Source organism: Uranotaenia lowii, chromosome 3 (assembly GCF_029784155.1).
Source record: "Uranotaenia lowii strain MFRU-FL chromosome 3, ASM2978415v1, whole genome shotgun sequence".
Taxonomy (NCBI): Eukaryota; Metazoa; Arthropoda; class Insecta; order Diptera; family Culicidae; genus Uranotaenia; species Uranotaenia lowii.
In genome coordinates this window covers 256,979,334-256,995,662 of record NC_073693.1, presented here as the reverse complement: position 1 = coordinate 256,995,662, position 16,329 = coordinate 256,979,334, and the positions used below count along the sequence as shown (strand labels likewise).

General features: G+C 37.4%; 1 protein-coding gene across 3 annotated transcripts in view; it reads right to left on the bottom strand.

Moving 5' to 3' along the window:
- Positions 1-262: 262 nt before the first annotated feature.
- Positions 263-16,329, bottom strand: part of LOC129758463 (synaptic vesicular amine transporter-like) — a 134,382-nt gene continuing 118,315 nt past the window's right edge. For 2 of the 3 annotated variants that reach the window (XM_055755964.1, XM_055755966.1), the window contains exons 5-8: positions 16,187-16,245; positions 15,439-16,034; positions 15,163-15,359; positions 10,275-10,809 (exon numbers count right to left, since the gene is read on the bottom strand). In XM_055755964.1, the coding sequence (XP_055611939.1) occupies positions 10,506-10,809; positions 15,163-15,359; positions 15,439-16,034; positions 16,187-16,245 (1,156 nt within the window). In that variant the 3' untranslated portion in view covers positions 10,275-10,505. Of the gene's footprint in view, positions 1,862-10,274; positions 10,810-15,162; positions 15,360-15,438; positions 16,035-16,186; positions 16,246-16,329 lie in introns of those variants that run through there. The other variant, XM_055755967.1, reaches the window with a different exon arrangement.

Here is a 16,329-nt window from a genome sequence, read left to right as displayed (position 1 = left end):
ATTCAGAATCAGAATTCAGAATCAGAATTCAGAATCAGAATTCAGAATCAGAATTCAGAATCAGAATTCAGAATCAGAATTCAGAATCAGAATTCAGAATCAGAATTCAGAATCAGAATTCAGAATCAGAATTCAGATTCAGAATTCAGATTCAAAATTCAGATTCAGAATTCAGATTCAGAATTCAGATTCAGAATTCAGATTCAGAATTCGAAATCGCAGAACAGAATTCAGAATCAAAATTCATTTTAGAAATTGGGGATCTTTATTCAGTACAAACGATTTAAAATCATATTTTACGATCAAAATGTAACTTCAGATCTGGATGTTTATTATTTCAACAGGATTTTGTTAAAGTTTAAAAGTTTTATCTTGAAGGTTTTTCTCTCTATTAGTTAGTATTGGGAAAATTGGCAAATATTGAACTAAAACTTTGAAGTTTACTATCAACACCAAGTCTGAAATACCACCAGAGGTATTATCCGCAGCATCTGTTTCCAGTTAATTGGCATTGTTATATTGATTCGCAATTGGTAGAGAAACTTTGCTCCTAATTGTCAAATCTCCTTAACGGGAATGCCAATTTTTAGCCAAATGACGGTTGATTCTCGGGGCGTTTCGTTTCGTTCCGTTGCTATTTTCTGTTTTACCGGACATTGAAGCGTTTATCTCGCCACCACAGATTTTTATAGGCTGGAATTCGGCTTTCTGCATTGTGACATTGGCAGTCTGTGCTTAATTTTTAATGACATTTTTTTTTTGCAAAATAAAATTTAGGAGGATTCGGACTATGGAGAACAGTGAATAGTAAATGTGTTTTTAAATCTTAGACCGCTTACCAGAGTAGTGTTCAGAACTTTAAACTAATCTGGGTTGCAGCAACGCAGCTATCCTTAATCACTAGAAAAAGAAAACAAATGATCTTGAATTGTCCTTCAGGGATGTCTTGTCGAAAAAGGGGTTTATCGCCATCAATTAGACAACACAGTGCCAATGTCACACTGGAAACCGATTGACTTGAAAGTTTGCAGGGAGTAATCCTATGTTTTTGTTTTTAATTTTTTTTATCTCAAGTTTATGAGGCAGTTGCTGTCTGCCACTATACAGAGGTCAAAAATACTCATCAGAAAGATTAATTTCAATATTTCTCACATTGTGTTGCGATAATTTACCACAAAAAAAGTTAAATTTTTGAAAGATAAACATGAGCTCTTATTGGAACTTATTTACGAAAATATAAAGTCTTAAGTTTAAAAGAATATTTAACAATTTTTTAACTATGATAAGTTTCGTAAATAAATAACTGTGTCGGTTTTGTTTAGAAGACGATCATCAAAACTCAACCTACTGATGAGTAGTTTTCTTGTTCAAAGTTTAACTCGGGTAGTGCTTTTGTCTTTTTTAATTTACAATTTTTCATTCAAATACTCTATCTCGATGATTGCAGTCAACTGTAATGAATTTTGTTTTTTTTTTGTTCTTTTTTATTTCCTGTCTGATTGTTTTCTAAATCATGTTTTGCTGTGCTGTTTTCAACAAGTGTAGTTTTAAGTGATATCTCTTGTTTGTAAAACTTTGGTTTCCAAAACTTAAACATTTTAGCAAAACTATTCTTCTGTTTTATTTTTGACTATCTTGTTTGATAAACGCTAAATATGTTACCGTTCTTCTAGAATGAGGTTCTTAGCTAAAGTCCATTTGAGATTCCAGAGTTCAATTTTCCATTATGCCGTAAGCGATAGGTCTGTCATCAGTATAGTTTTGTGGTGTTGAATAAAAATTACTAGGTGGTTTACTCATCATCATCTTCGTTCGAGTAAGTGACGTAACGCACAGATGACCGTTCACCGATAATCAAGGACTGAAAAAAGAGTAAAAGAAAAATAAAGTTTTATATGGGAAATTTTTTTAGCATTATGTATTAATTAAACATTGTCGTTATGTTGACACGCTGGGAATTAGAATTTAAAAAGGATGTTGTTCATGTTTATTACACAAACGAAGGCACTATGTAAAGATAGATGAAAAGCAATCAGCATATAGACTGTTCCAGAAATTATAAGCACACTTTCAAAATAATAAAAAAAAAGTTTTTTTTTATTAAATTTCATTAATTTTATTTGGCACACTGTATCATTAAATATTTGTGTCCTACCCAACACTGTACTCGTATTTGATGGAAATCTTTAGTCATAAGCCAGACTTCGCACTTTTCCTCAAACATGACTCAACATCAGCTTCTGCACAGTCCTTTTTAAATTTTCCGATGTCATCAGCTGGTTTTATGTATTTTCGAAGCTTTGCTTTAGTCAAAGCCCAAAAAGTCCCGATTGGCCGTGCCTTGGGGCGATTTGTCGGATTCATGTTTTTTGGCACAAAACAGTCGTTTTGATCTGTGTACCACCCTAGTTTGTTTTTGGCGTAATGACATATGTACTGCCAAATCGGGCCAAAATATGACGGGTCTATCATGCAGCTTGATCATCGGCAATATACGCTTATGGAAACATTCCTTGATATAGTTCTGGGTGTTCATTTTTTCCGATGTGACGTACGAGCTAGATATCACCTTCTTGCCGAATTTATCGTGGAAAATGGCCTTCTCCGTTTCAAGGATATCCTTGTCCAATTTCACATACGTTTCATTGTCCATGATAATGCACCCAGAACTTTTGCAAAATATTGAATCATACAGTTTTCGGGCTCTTGGTTTGACAGAAGCAGCTTGATTTGGGTTCCTTTAAGTTTTTTTTTTTGCTTCCGGTACGTCTTGAGCTCAAGTCGCTCTTTAGCACGCATCACGTTAGACGTCGAGGTCCCGGCTTTTCTCGCCACATCCCGAACGGAAGCCGATGACAAAGATACCGTCACTTCAAGATAAAGAAGTGGGCATTGCCGCGAACATTAATTTTCCTATACGGACTTTCGATATTCGCAACGCCACACACAGGAGTAAATGCATCTAATGAGCGATCAAAATTATTTGCGGACAAACGGTGAACGGGTGACATTTTATGTCTTCGCAACATTTTTATATTTTTTGATGATCTATCAAATTCCTGAAAGAAAAAGGTGATTTTTCCACTTGGAAGCGAGATAAAAAAATATTTCTTGAAATAATTAGTTAAAAGTCTTGATGTCTTCACAAAATTTGTAGATCTTATTATTTTAAGCAACTTTGTTGAAGACACCATCAAGATCGCATGAAAATCATGAAAGTTACGAGCATTTTAACAAGTAATTTTGATTTTTTATTTAATATCTTTTTTAGTATACGACTTACACACTTGGTATATTTGTTCAAATTGTTGAAACACACAATTTTTTCGAACATTCTAAATACATATTTCAACTATGAAAGGAGATATACTACAAAATATCCAAAATAATGCCTTTTTTCAGTAAGTTATAACCTAAAGAGTTCGGCAAACTTCGTATAATTTTTTGAGTGGGGTTTGTAGGTCAAGCTATTGGCTTTCCATTGATATATGAATTTAATATTAGTTTTGGATAGATTTTTTACAAACTAGCAATCAAAAATGAGCTTATACCAAGTTTGTAAATCGTATACTAAAAAAGATATTAAATAAAAACTCAAAATTACTCAACTTCAACAAAGTTGCTTAAAATAATAAGATCTACCACTTTTGTGAAGACATCAAGTCTCTTCACTAATTATTTCATAAAATATTTTTTTTATCTTGCTTCCAAATGAAAAAATCACTTTTTTCTTTCAAGAATTTGATAGATCATCAAAAAATATAAAAATGTTGCGAAGACATCAAATGTCTACCGTTTTCCGTGTGTCCGCAAATAATTTTGATCGCTCAATAGATGCATTTACCCCTGTGTGCACCATCTTAAGGGTTCCGGCAACAAGATTCATGCATCTAGTCATGGTAACCACCCAAGCAACCAAAAGTCCCATAAAATAGGTACAAATACGCTTACTCAGCCCCATCATTGATATGAAGTACGTTCTATGCAGCTCAAAATTTAAGTTCTTATTGATACTTTCAAGTTCCAAAACAAGTCTTAATGATCTTCTATTCAGTTTCCACCGGCCTCTTAATTCAGCTTCCAAAAAATCGTAAAATGAGCAAAAAATCTCTCTCTCTATCTCAACTAGACCCTTGGCTTCGATTCATATCACCTTCTCTTGATTATTTACTATGTTCTGTACCGGTGCCGCCATGATGCCATGCGCCGGATTCCAAACTCGACAAATTGCTCAATTGCTTCTTTCCTACATTTCCTACATACATCGCATCAGAATGGTCACTCAATTACTAAATTACTTATTGAAAAAAAAACTTGCACGGTTTGGGGATCGAACCCCGACCTTCGTGGTGAGAATCGAACACGCTACCACTAGACCACGCCTAGATGTTGTTCTAACTAAAATTAAAACTCAAAGTGGTGATTTGATGTTGAAAGCACATCAATGCACTTTTTGTGACTTACCAAATCCCGTTTTGAGCACTTTTGTGCCCTTTATGTGACTTATCAAGTCACGTTTTGAGCACTTTTGTGCCCTTTTTGTGACTTAAGTCCCATATAACGTACGTATAGATCACTTTTGCAACTTTCAAGTTCGTTAATGAGTGCATAAAGTTCACTAAATGGAATTGGGCAGTTGATTCTCTTTGTCAGCCAATATGTAACTTTCAATGCCTTCATTCAAGTAAATATGTGACTTTTGGTTGCTTGGGCAATGTGTGTCTTGGAAAAACAAATCAGCTTTAAGAGTATATCTGTTGGAAGTAAGTACTGCAGAGCCATCTACAATGCTTTAAATGGTGAAAAAATATTTTTTGTTTGATCTTTTGGACGAATTATTAACCTTATATTGCCATCTGGAAAACACTTGATTTGAATTTGAACTAAACCGAAACTCAGCTTTTCTCATTGTACTCTGTTCGAGAAGAAAATCGTCTATAGAATGCTCAATTGGGATTTTTTTTCGCTCATAAAAACAAGCATGTTAAAATTGATTCCAACAGTGCGAATACGAACAACGGTTGCTTTGATAATTTTGTATGTTATTTGACGTTGACGTTGTTGAATACTCAAACCATTGGCCCCCATGGAGTGTACAAGCTATTTTAGTCGCCTGTTATAATCCCTCTTCTCAGAAGGGAGCAGCACTGAGCGTATAGAAAGAATGATCGATAAGTTACATGGGTGTGCCGATGGTTTCTGTTTGAGGCATCCCTGACCTTCTTGTCGATAGCAGGACTTACAGGGCCAGAATTTCGACCACTTCTCGGTTCATCTTCAAATGTACAATGTTCACTATATTTTTTAAGCTGTCCGTACCGCTCCGACGCTCACATCCTCTTCTTTGGCCAATTTTCTCAACGAGATTCCACTCACAGTACGCTACTTGTGCACGAAATATCTGCTATCTTTCCCCTTCTTTTTGCCGTATAAAACTCCTGTCCCGGAAGCTGCTTGTAGTCGGCTTTGACGTAGGTTTCGACGTCCATTACCACGCTGTCAAACTTCGTCAGCATCGTCGTGTACAGCCTCCGGGATCGCGCTTTGGCCGTCGTATTTTGTTTATCATCGCGATTTGGAGTCACTACCTTCTTGTAAGTCGATAGTCCGGCTCGTTTTTTGGCTCGATGCACGGTTGTAGACGATACACCCAGCTTATTTGCGGCATCTCGGAGAGACAGGTTAGGGTTTCGCTTGAAACTACCGGCAACTCTCTTTGTCGTCTCAGCGGCTTCCGGTTTTCGATTTTCCCCCCGATCCAGACTTCCTGACTGTCGACAAACATTCCCCAAACACTTTAATTACATTTGTAACGGTTGATTTGGCAACTTTTAGCGATTTTGCCAGCTTTGCGTGCGAGTAGCTCGGATTTTCGCGATGCGCGAGCAAAATTTTGATACGCTGCTCTTCCTTGGACGGCATTTTGACATCTGAAGAGTGAAATCCAAAATCAAAATAAGAGCAACATTCTACACACACACCTTCAAAATGAGAGGTGTTCAGGTTTTTTAAATGCAAAATTGAAAGAAATTTTGACCTATCACCCTTTATCATTTCTAATGAGATTTCATGTTTACTGGAAATACCTGTAAGTAAACTAGCCCACATGATTAACTCGTTCTTCCAAAAATATACCTATACTGTATCAAAAAATTGTCCAAACAGCCGTGCATGTATTAATCGTTTCATAAAACATATGAGACCAAACGAAAAAAATCCCATTTTTATTTCATTATACGTTCAAATTGTTGCTGAATCTTAGGCAGCATTTAAATCAACAATCATTTCACTTATTTTCTTAGAAAGACTTATAAACTTAAAAAATCAAGAAAATTCTCACAAAGAAAGTCCAGAATATCAAATCAATACTTGGTATGTGTCGTGTTCCCAGAAGAATAAAAGACTAGACTAAAAGACTAAACTAGATTGATGTTTATTCAAGCAAGTGTGACAACTGAATGACAGATCTTTCACACAAGGGGTGGTATTTATACCAGCAAGTACCCCTAGCGTGAAGATAGCATGCTGCGACATTCTAGTAGCTTCTGATTGGTCGTGTGGTCGTGGCCTACCACATCTCCCTTTTTAAGAAAGATTGTACGAGCTCAAACGAAATCATCCAACAACACCGACAAAGGAAGATTTGGTGTTGGAACCGGTGCTGCTGCTTCGATGAACCAGGCCTTCAGTTGATTGGTGTGAGATCTGATGAGTCGACCGTTGTCCAGCAGTACGGTGTACTTCCCTCCGTTTTTGAGTTCGATGATTCTACCAGGTATCCATTCGACCGAACTCTTTTGTCGAATTTTCGCCTTGACTTGATCCCCAGCGACGAATGTTGGTTGCATAGGGAAGTTCGAAGTGGACCCGTCCAGTGAATCGAAGGGAATCGACCAAAGGTTGAATGTATCGATGAGGTCGATGCCAAGGACGTTCAGATCTGGATGGTTGGTGACGTAGATGCATGCTCGTTTTGAGACGTTCCGGATGGTTACTCGTGCGCTGAATTCACCCAAAACGTCGAGCATATTCCCGGATGCACTATTCGCAACGATGTTCGTTTGGTTGATTGTTGGTTTCCCGATGCAAGCCCAAGTTTCCGTCGAAATTATGGTGATGTCGGCCGCACAGTCGAGTTGGAGCTTCACATTGACACCGTTCAAATTTACCTCAGCAAATTTGCGCTTTTTGGAGATGTCAACATGTTTCACCAAACTGATGCTCTTCATCTTTCGGTTGCTCGGGTGATGCTTGTCGGTTGGTTTCCGCTTTGATTCGGCTGAAGAACAGTACCCTTCTTTGTGGCCCCTGCGTTTGCATTTTCCGCAGGTGGAATTCTGGAATGGGCACTCACGAACGTAATGGAAGTCCCCGCAGAGCCAGCAGGGCGTCTTCGGAACCTTTTTCGTCTTCTTCTCGGGTGGTTTTGGATGGAGGGACACAGCGTTGATTGAGGGGTCCTTTTTCTCAATCATTTGTGTGTCCTGTTTCAGGTTGATGAGCTTGTGGCACTCGTCTACCAGCTTGTCCAGGGTAAGCTGGCAACCTTCGGCAGGTGGGGCGCTTTCTTCGGCTTCGAGCTTACTAATGAGCCGAGTTCGTATGTCAGCGTCCCGTGGCGGTTGTAAGCCACATACGAAACGCAGAGCTTTGAACTGGTCACTAGTAAGCCGGTTGAGTTGAAACGCCTCGCAGTTTTTGTTGATGGAAGCTGCGTATGCGGTGAAATCATCTGCGTCGTCCTTCTTGTACTGCAGGCACTGGTACCGTGCGTTGAACAGCGATTTTTGTCGACCGAAGAGACGCTTGAGCTTTGTCACTGTTGTTTCAAAGTCAAAGTCTCGGGGGTGACTAGGCAAAATGCTGTCCAGATACCGTTCGTGAAACTGCGTATCGACTTTCCGGAGGAGCAGCCTGACCTTCGCAGCGTCGTCCAAATGTTGCCCATCTTGCCTGAAGACGTCTTCGTACCGAGCGAACCAGGAGTCGAAGAAAATTCCGCCGTCTGGGTCGAACCGGAATTCTTGAATTCCCGTTGCCAGCGACTCGATTATTTTCTCGCTTCCAGCCTGGGGAACTGCGTTGTTCTGTAGGAGAACTGCAATCTGCTGCTGCTGGTTGGCCAGGATATCGGTGAGCCGGAGGAGAGCGTTTTTAATATCCATGTCGGTCATCTTCTGATCGGGATCTTCCGAGGTTCTCGTCGCCAATTTGTCGTGTTCCCAGACGAATGAAAAGGCAAGTTGACTAAACTAAAGTATATTGATGTTTATTCAAGCAAGTGTAACAACTGAATGACAGATTTTCACACAAGGGGTGGTATTTATACCAGCAAGTACCCCTAGCGTGAAGATAGCATGCTGCGACATTCTAGTAGCTTCTGATTGGTCGTGTGGTCGTGGCCTACCACAGTATGTCCGCCTTTTGCTGCAATTACACTCTGTAGGCGTCTTTTCATCGAAATGGCCAACTTCTGGGTAGTCGTGAACGAAATCTTACGCCATTCCTCCTGCAAAACCACCTTCAGCTGATTTTTGTTCTGAATCGTTTGTTCACGAATTTACTGTTCGAGATGATCCCACAATTTTTCAATTGGGTTGAAGTCCGGTGATTGGGGAGGGTGTGGGAGTGTTGATTTGACATTGGAAAGAAGCCATTCCCTTACTAGCTTCGATGAATGTTTCGGATCATTATCCTGGACGAAATGAAAATCGGAACCGTGACCCAGCTTCATCGCACTGTCCTTCAAATTGTGCTTCAAAATGTCAAGATACATGAATCGATCCATCGTAGATTCAATGAATGTCAAGTTTCCGGTGCCATTTGCGCTGAAAGCACCCCACACCATTACATGACCACAACCGTGCTCAACTGTCGGTCGCAAATTTTTCGGATCCAATTCAGTATTTGGCTTGCGCCATACTCTTACATGTCCGTCAGACCCAAAAATATTAAATTTGCTTTCGTCAGTGAATATGACGTTCTGTCAGAACTCTTCCGGTTCCAGGACATACTTTTGAGCGTATTCCAGCCACTATTTCTTCTCTTAGCAGATATAAACGGCTTCTTACGAGCAACACGACCTCGGTAGTTTTTCTCATGAAGTATGTTCCGTACCGTTTGAGGATTGACTTGTATGTTTCCAAACTTCCTCAGGCTGTCAGCTAGTTTAGGGGCACTGACTTTAGGATTCTGACTGATTTCCCTGACAATGATGCGATGCTGGCGATCCGTAAGCTTCAATTTGCGGCCTCTTCCTGGAGTAGTCTCCAGGGAGTTAGTCTTCTTAAAGTTCTGCAGGACATACTGAACAGACGATCGTGGCCGTTTTACTATACCTGCAATTTCGGACAAGCTTTTACCGTCATTCTTCAGGTCCACAATCAGTTTCCGGATGTCAACGGCTATTTTTTTGTGAGGAGCAGTCATTTTCCTGTTAATTATATCCACAAATTGTTGAAATCTACTGATTTACGCTAAAAATCGTTCATTTTATTGTATTTATCGCTCAGACCACTGGAGATTGTCTTTGCTGAGATTCAACTCACGTTTCTGCGTTTGACAGACTGACACATAACTGTTTACTTGACTAATATTTGAAAAAGGCCTAAGAGTACGGACAATTTTTTGACATCGTTTTGGGACTTTTCTATACAAAATGAATTGAATTATTTTTAAAGTTTAATTCATAAACATTTTTTATACTGATCAAGAAAAAGGACTAGTTTCTGCAGGTAATGGCGTAATTGTAGTATATTTATTGACTGAAAAAGTGCTCTTTTTGATTGTTCGGATTTCAAAGAACGTGCTGTACGGACAATTTTTTGATACAGTGTACATCAACACATTACACTCATGCATAACAGTTCATACGTAGCTATGGGGTCTGGGTATGGTATACGCAGCATTGAAGATTTGTTTAACTGTGTCTAAAATAATGCATGTGAACGAACACATACTTTGACAGAAACTGCGGTGAATCCGTGCACTCATGGTGGATAACCAACATTGTACAAACATGAACATCGTTTTAGGAAAATCTTCAATGTTGGAACTGTCTCTATATTGTCAACTTTCGGAATACTATAGACGACTTATTGGCTATGCTCGCTATTCAAAATGAATACCCGATATCAAACATAACTTTTTTTTATAAGTGATAAAATTATATCACCGGGTTTCTGTTATTTCTCTGAAGAAAGTCGAACAAAATTAAATAATCAAGGGGGAGTGATAATAAACAGAAAAATAAACAAAACAATAATGTGGTCACTTATCTTTTATTTCATCGTCTGGTGCGTATTATAAAAAGTAACTTAACCTAAAAACTAATAAGATCAATGTTGGAAGTTAAAACATTATCCTTCTGGGAAGGCACAGTTTCGTAAGGCACATTAGATTGGTTTTATGAAAACATTTACCTGTATCGAGCTCATTGGTTTTTCATAAATGATAGGAAACAAAAACACATAGGAAGATAGGTAATTTATAAGCAAAAATAATAACTAAAGTCTAGTGGTGAAGCTTTCGTCGCAGTTAGCAGCTGTAGCTGAGCTCTTCAATTCCGACGAGGGTTTTTCGGCGGAGGTCATCCCCAGAACCGTGTGGACAATACCATCACTGGCCGAGGTTTTGCCCACGGATGGGACATCGTCCACCGAGAGGCCCCCATTCTCGAAGCCACCTACCTTTTTCTCTTCCTTGGTCGGTGGAGCCCGCAGGAATGTCAGCAGCGGTGCGTACAGGAAGCACAGGATGGAAATGCCCACCAACATCCACTCGAAGCCGATTGTGTTCACCAAGGTGCCACTACATAAGTATATGTAGGAGGAGTGCGTGCAAACAGTGGCCGGATTGTTGGTTTAGATGACCGGTCCGGTGGAATAGATGAGTACGATGAATGGACGGCCGACACGAAGGGATAATTGCAAAGTATAGTTAGTTGTGGCCGAGTGATCGTCCGCATCGAGTGTTTGGGAAGAGAGAAAAATAAATAGAACGTTAGATTGACTATAACAATACACATGAGAGGAGGTATGAACTAAACGATAGACGTCCTTCTGTCGATATGTGTGGTATCGTATTGGGGTGCAAAGGGTATGAAATTTCATTTATTTAACACTTGAAGAGATTGAAGAAAATAATTGAATCAATCAAACATATGTATCTGTGTTATCCAATATTATTGAAACGGTATAGAATTCTTTAAACAGCCTCTAAATTGCTAACATTTTGTGAGGATTTATACGGATATTATATTTAACTGTAACCAAATTTATATTTCAGTTGATTTTCAAAAAACTTCTAAAATATAGTTTTTAAACCAATTATACATAGCTACATTTAATAAATAAAAGACCCTTTCTGATTTTGATGACACGATGAATTAAATCTTCAACTTTCAACGATAGAATTTTTAAGTACATGAAACGGAGAAATTTTGTTTAACTTCGTTTTTTGCTTTAGTGGCTCCAGAGAGAACTTCAGAAAAAATACATTTTATTCTATGAGTCTTGTACGTTACTAGCGAAATTTCACTGCGTGGGTCGTCCTGACTCCACGGAACGAAACGTGAGTTTAGATCAATTTCGAAGATCGATCACACGTCATCCGAGCTAATATTTCCAACCTTGAGGGGTTACTAAAATCAGCGCCATGAGGTGAATTAACTGCTTTTTTTTTGTTTTTCAGCGTTAAAAAATGAGTTTTTTGCTGTTTCAATCTGCTCAACTCTTTTCAATCATCACAAAGTATCTCTTTTTATTCGTCAGACTGTGAGGATGTTTTACGTTATAAAAATATTTAAATCTGATTTTTTTTATATCGATTAGAATTTTTATTCTTAAGCTGCGATAAAGAAGACATTTCTTAGACAGTTTTATAGAGCAAAACAATTATCACCAACATTTGGGTTTTCACGTTCGTTAAATTTTGTTCATAATGATCAATTTAACCCTTTAATGCATAGTGTTGTTTTAAAACAACACTTTTCATAATTCAAATATCTCGGAAACGCGTGGATATTTTTGAGTAAGTTACAACCAAAAATGTTCTAGAGATTAAAAGAAATTTGCTTATGGTATTTTTTCCAAGATATGTATGAATGTATCTATGTATGTGTGAGATATCGAACAATGTATGCGTAAAAATTTCAAAAACCAAATTTTTTTACAGGAGTAGTTTTTGGAAAATCGCTGTTATTTCTTGAGATTTGCAAATTCTATCAAACTTTTTAACCTCAATCAATCACAAACACGTTTTTGCACCCAATTGACAAGGTTTGAAAAAAAAAGCAAAATCTTATGGAAATGAATAAAAAATTTCAAAAATTATTTTTCAACTATGATGAACCTTAACTTTTGTAATACTCAAAATAACGAATTCGAACCTGTTCAGTTGTGTTATTGGATTTAAAAGAAAATGTAGCAAATTCATTTTTCGCTGTATCAAAAATATAAATACAACAAAATATTAGAATTAGAATAAATTTTGTAGTCATATTTTTTTTAAACTTTATGGTCTTTACTAGCAATCAAATAAAAAGTAGTTTTTTCAGACCACTTTTTTCAACTTTTAGTGAAACTTTTATTACAAAAAATTGAAAAAAAAATTATTGACTTCATTATTTAGATCATAACTTAAGCTTTCATATGTATAAGATAGATATTTTTTTGAGTAAGTATGTAATGCATGAGCTGCAATAATTTTCCTAAGGCATGTTTTTTCGGATTGTTTTTCTTTTCGGCTGAATAACGTGAAAAATAGTAGCTTTAGCTGTATATAATGTTCTGACATTACAAGGTTTCTAGTGATATAAGATTCGTTTTAATCGGTTAGATATGAAAAAAGTTATAACGATTTTAGCTTGGAGTGTCAAATTGACACTCCTAAGTCTGATAAGGGTAAAAAATAAAATATCTGGCCACATCGCCGAAAGCTTGGACAAAAAAAATCTTCAGCACTGAATTGTGGCTCAAGGTTCAAGCTCTAAAGTAAACGCTCAGTAAATCCAACAAAACAATATTGAATTTGATGGCCGATGGATTGCGATAAACGGAATAAATGACTTAAATTTAGTTAACAAATACATACTTTTCTAACTACGAACACAAAACACCAGAGCAGTGAAAAAATTGCTCCTTATCGTGAATTCACATGACAAGCTTTAAAATTATTTTCTTGAACTACAACAGCAATCACAATACTCTCCTTGATTGAGTTTTCTATTAGAAAACTAAAAGCTCCACGAAAAAAAGCTCCACGAAAAAGGATCGATTGAAATCGATTTTGACAGTTCTTTTGTATCGATTGGAATTTTGTGTTTCAGACGTCGCTTCTCTTACATGTAGGTTCACTATTTAGCTTGAAAACATTTTTATTTAAGTTTTATAAAAGATTTCATTCGTCAAAGTTGGTTATTTTTCTAGCTGTTTTAAGACATAAAATTGTTCAAATTTTCACAATTTATTTATATAATTTTTATGCTAACATCTTCTGGAGTTTTTTTTGTAAAAATTTTGTGTATTGTATTTTTACAAGGAAAAAAATTAAATTTTACAGAATCAACACAACTCTTTAGCTTGCCTGAAATACCAAATTGGATGAATATTCTAGAATTATCACGTGGTTCTTAATGTTGTTTTTTAAAAACTTTCTGAAACTAACTCTTTCAAGTTTTGATGTAAAATATCAGTAATAGAATAATGGTTGCATTTCAATCAACTATAGGTGTATAGGTGTTTCAAACTTGAACTTTTTACATTTCAACCCATAAACGAGTTAACCAAATAGCTAATTTATTGGCAACATTTATATTGTATTTTATACTTTCTTCAAATAAGTATCAATTTCTTAGTGTTCAGAAATTATAAAAAAGAGAAAAAAAACTAATTTATACTTTGATATTCATTATTCTTTGGATTGAAAATTTACAAATGTGTTTCTTATTCAAAATTGAAATATCATCTTAAAAAAAAATCTCCTGTTTAATGGAAGTTTCGAATCCCAATTGAACGGTGAAGTTTTCTCTGTAGTTATTTATTCCTCATACAGCCTGAAGATGTTTAAACTTCATATTCAAACCCAGAATCATCTTCTACGTTCTTGTTTTGATTTAGAATTTTGATTTCCTAAATTTCAGCTATTCAATCTTTATAGGTATAAAAATAAAAAAAATTGGGTTAAAAAATCTGTTGTTCCACTTTAAACTTCACTTAATCTGAAATAGCTCATATGTTTTTCCCACTCTGACACAAAAAAACTCATTTATTTTTTATTCCAGTTTCCATTGTGAATGGTAGAGGTAATTTGTCTTAATTTTCAATCATTTTTGTCAACTAAAAACTGGCTAAAAATTGTCAGGACGTAGAAAAACTGGTTTACTATTGAGCTTACAGTATTTAAAAGATTGAAGTATAAACATTTTTTGGATTTAGTTCGGTTTGGTTAAAAAATGTTTGATTTTATTAAATACAGTTGAATACGTAAACAATAATCTGTTAATGTATTCATAGTCAGCAGCATAAAGAAGACTATAGGCAAAAAAGGAACACGAATGTACAATCTACGTTTCGAAAGATCATGACGAGACAGGAAAAAGTCGTTATGGGGCCAACAAATTTAGCGCGAGAGAGAAAAAGTTATGATACAAAGAAGTTGTTTTTGGTATGAAATTAGTACAAAGCTGACTTTCAAAACTAGTAAATTAGGAAATCAGCCTGCTAGCTGAATATCTTCGCCACCCTTTCTTGGAATAAAACAAATTCTTCAATTCACAACTCGCACCAGGGTAGTTTTTTTTTATTTATAGTAGCTTTTTCTGGTTTTTGATAAGATCTTTCAACTAGTATATGAACACGTTCACCGTCATGGGATCCATATTCAGGTGACGGGTGTATCTTCTGTGAGGCCCCGTCACATCAAAAAACGTGTGACGCTCTCTTACTCAAGTTAGTTCTCTCTTTTCACTTTTCCGCTCCGAGAATTTCTTTGGGCCCGGCAAGTAAAACTACCTAAATGCGCTTAGCGACGAACGTGTTAAACACCCACAACACACAAAAATCCAATTTTCCCAGTTTCCTTTAATTCGCAAGTGGCTCCAGAGAGTAGCACTCTCTTCTTACGGTGATTGTTAAAAAAAAACAAATGTCTCGCAAATCTCACCTCAATGCCGGTCCAATAGCAAATCCTACGCAGAAAGCAACATCTCCAATGGCATACACGCTGCCGTAAACGGCTGAGTGTCGGATGTCCACCAGGTATCCAAGCTCCGGCATCATACATGAATCAACCATACCAATGGCGAATCCGAGCCCAGCATTAGGTAGAATCAGGTGGTGGATAGAAGTAGCCAACGGGATCTGCAGGATGATAACATGTCAAAGCCATTAGTAGATTTATCCCGGCGTGCTTATATTTTTCCGTTGATTTCAAACTTACACACATCAGGCAGAGTCCAATGATAACCAGCCCAAGCAATGCCGCCAACCATCGGCCAATCCGGTGTCCAAGTGGGCCGAAAAGATTTGTACCTATCAGGTAACTGATCGAAGCAGGCAGGAAGGTCACTCCCTGCTCCCATCGGCTGGCTCCCATGTTGTCCATCATCCAGATAGGCAACGACGGTTCCAACATGGCAATGCCCATATTGGCGAATGTGATGGCTCCGGCAGCGATGATGATGTACGGATCCATGACCAGCTCCTTCAGCGATGGTGGATCCGATTCGTCCAGGGCTACCGAAGGTTGGAGCATCACCAGCTGCAGTAAACCATCACCAAGGGCCAGTGCCGACAGGATCAAGAACGGTGCCGATTTACCCACAAACTCGTACATAATACCACCAAATGGAGGTCCAATGAGTACGCCTAAAGCTAGACCGCCCAGCGCAATACCCATGGCATTGCCCCGCTCCTTGTCGTCGGTGTACCGATCGGCTAGCATTCCCATACCGGACACAGACGAACAGGACGATCCGATACCCTGCAATGCCCTAGCGATGAACAGAACGGGATACGTTCTGCCGAATGCAAAAACTACAAACAAATGTTTAATTAATTTGGAACATTTTCATTTACTTAATGCAAATTTTTCGAAATCTGAATAAAGAAGAAATCGTCATTGACTTCCTTACAATTATTAACGATTTGAAACTGACTGGCAGTAATTTAAGTTGAGTGATACTTACTTATTGTTGAAACGAACATAATGACGAAACCAGCGAACATGGGAATACTATAGCCTATCCTGAGGAAAGAAAAACATAACAAGAACAAGTTAATTACTGGTGATAACTCTCAGCTGGAAGGTGAAGGTAATGTGTATCCAACA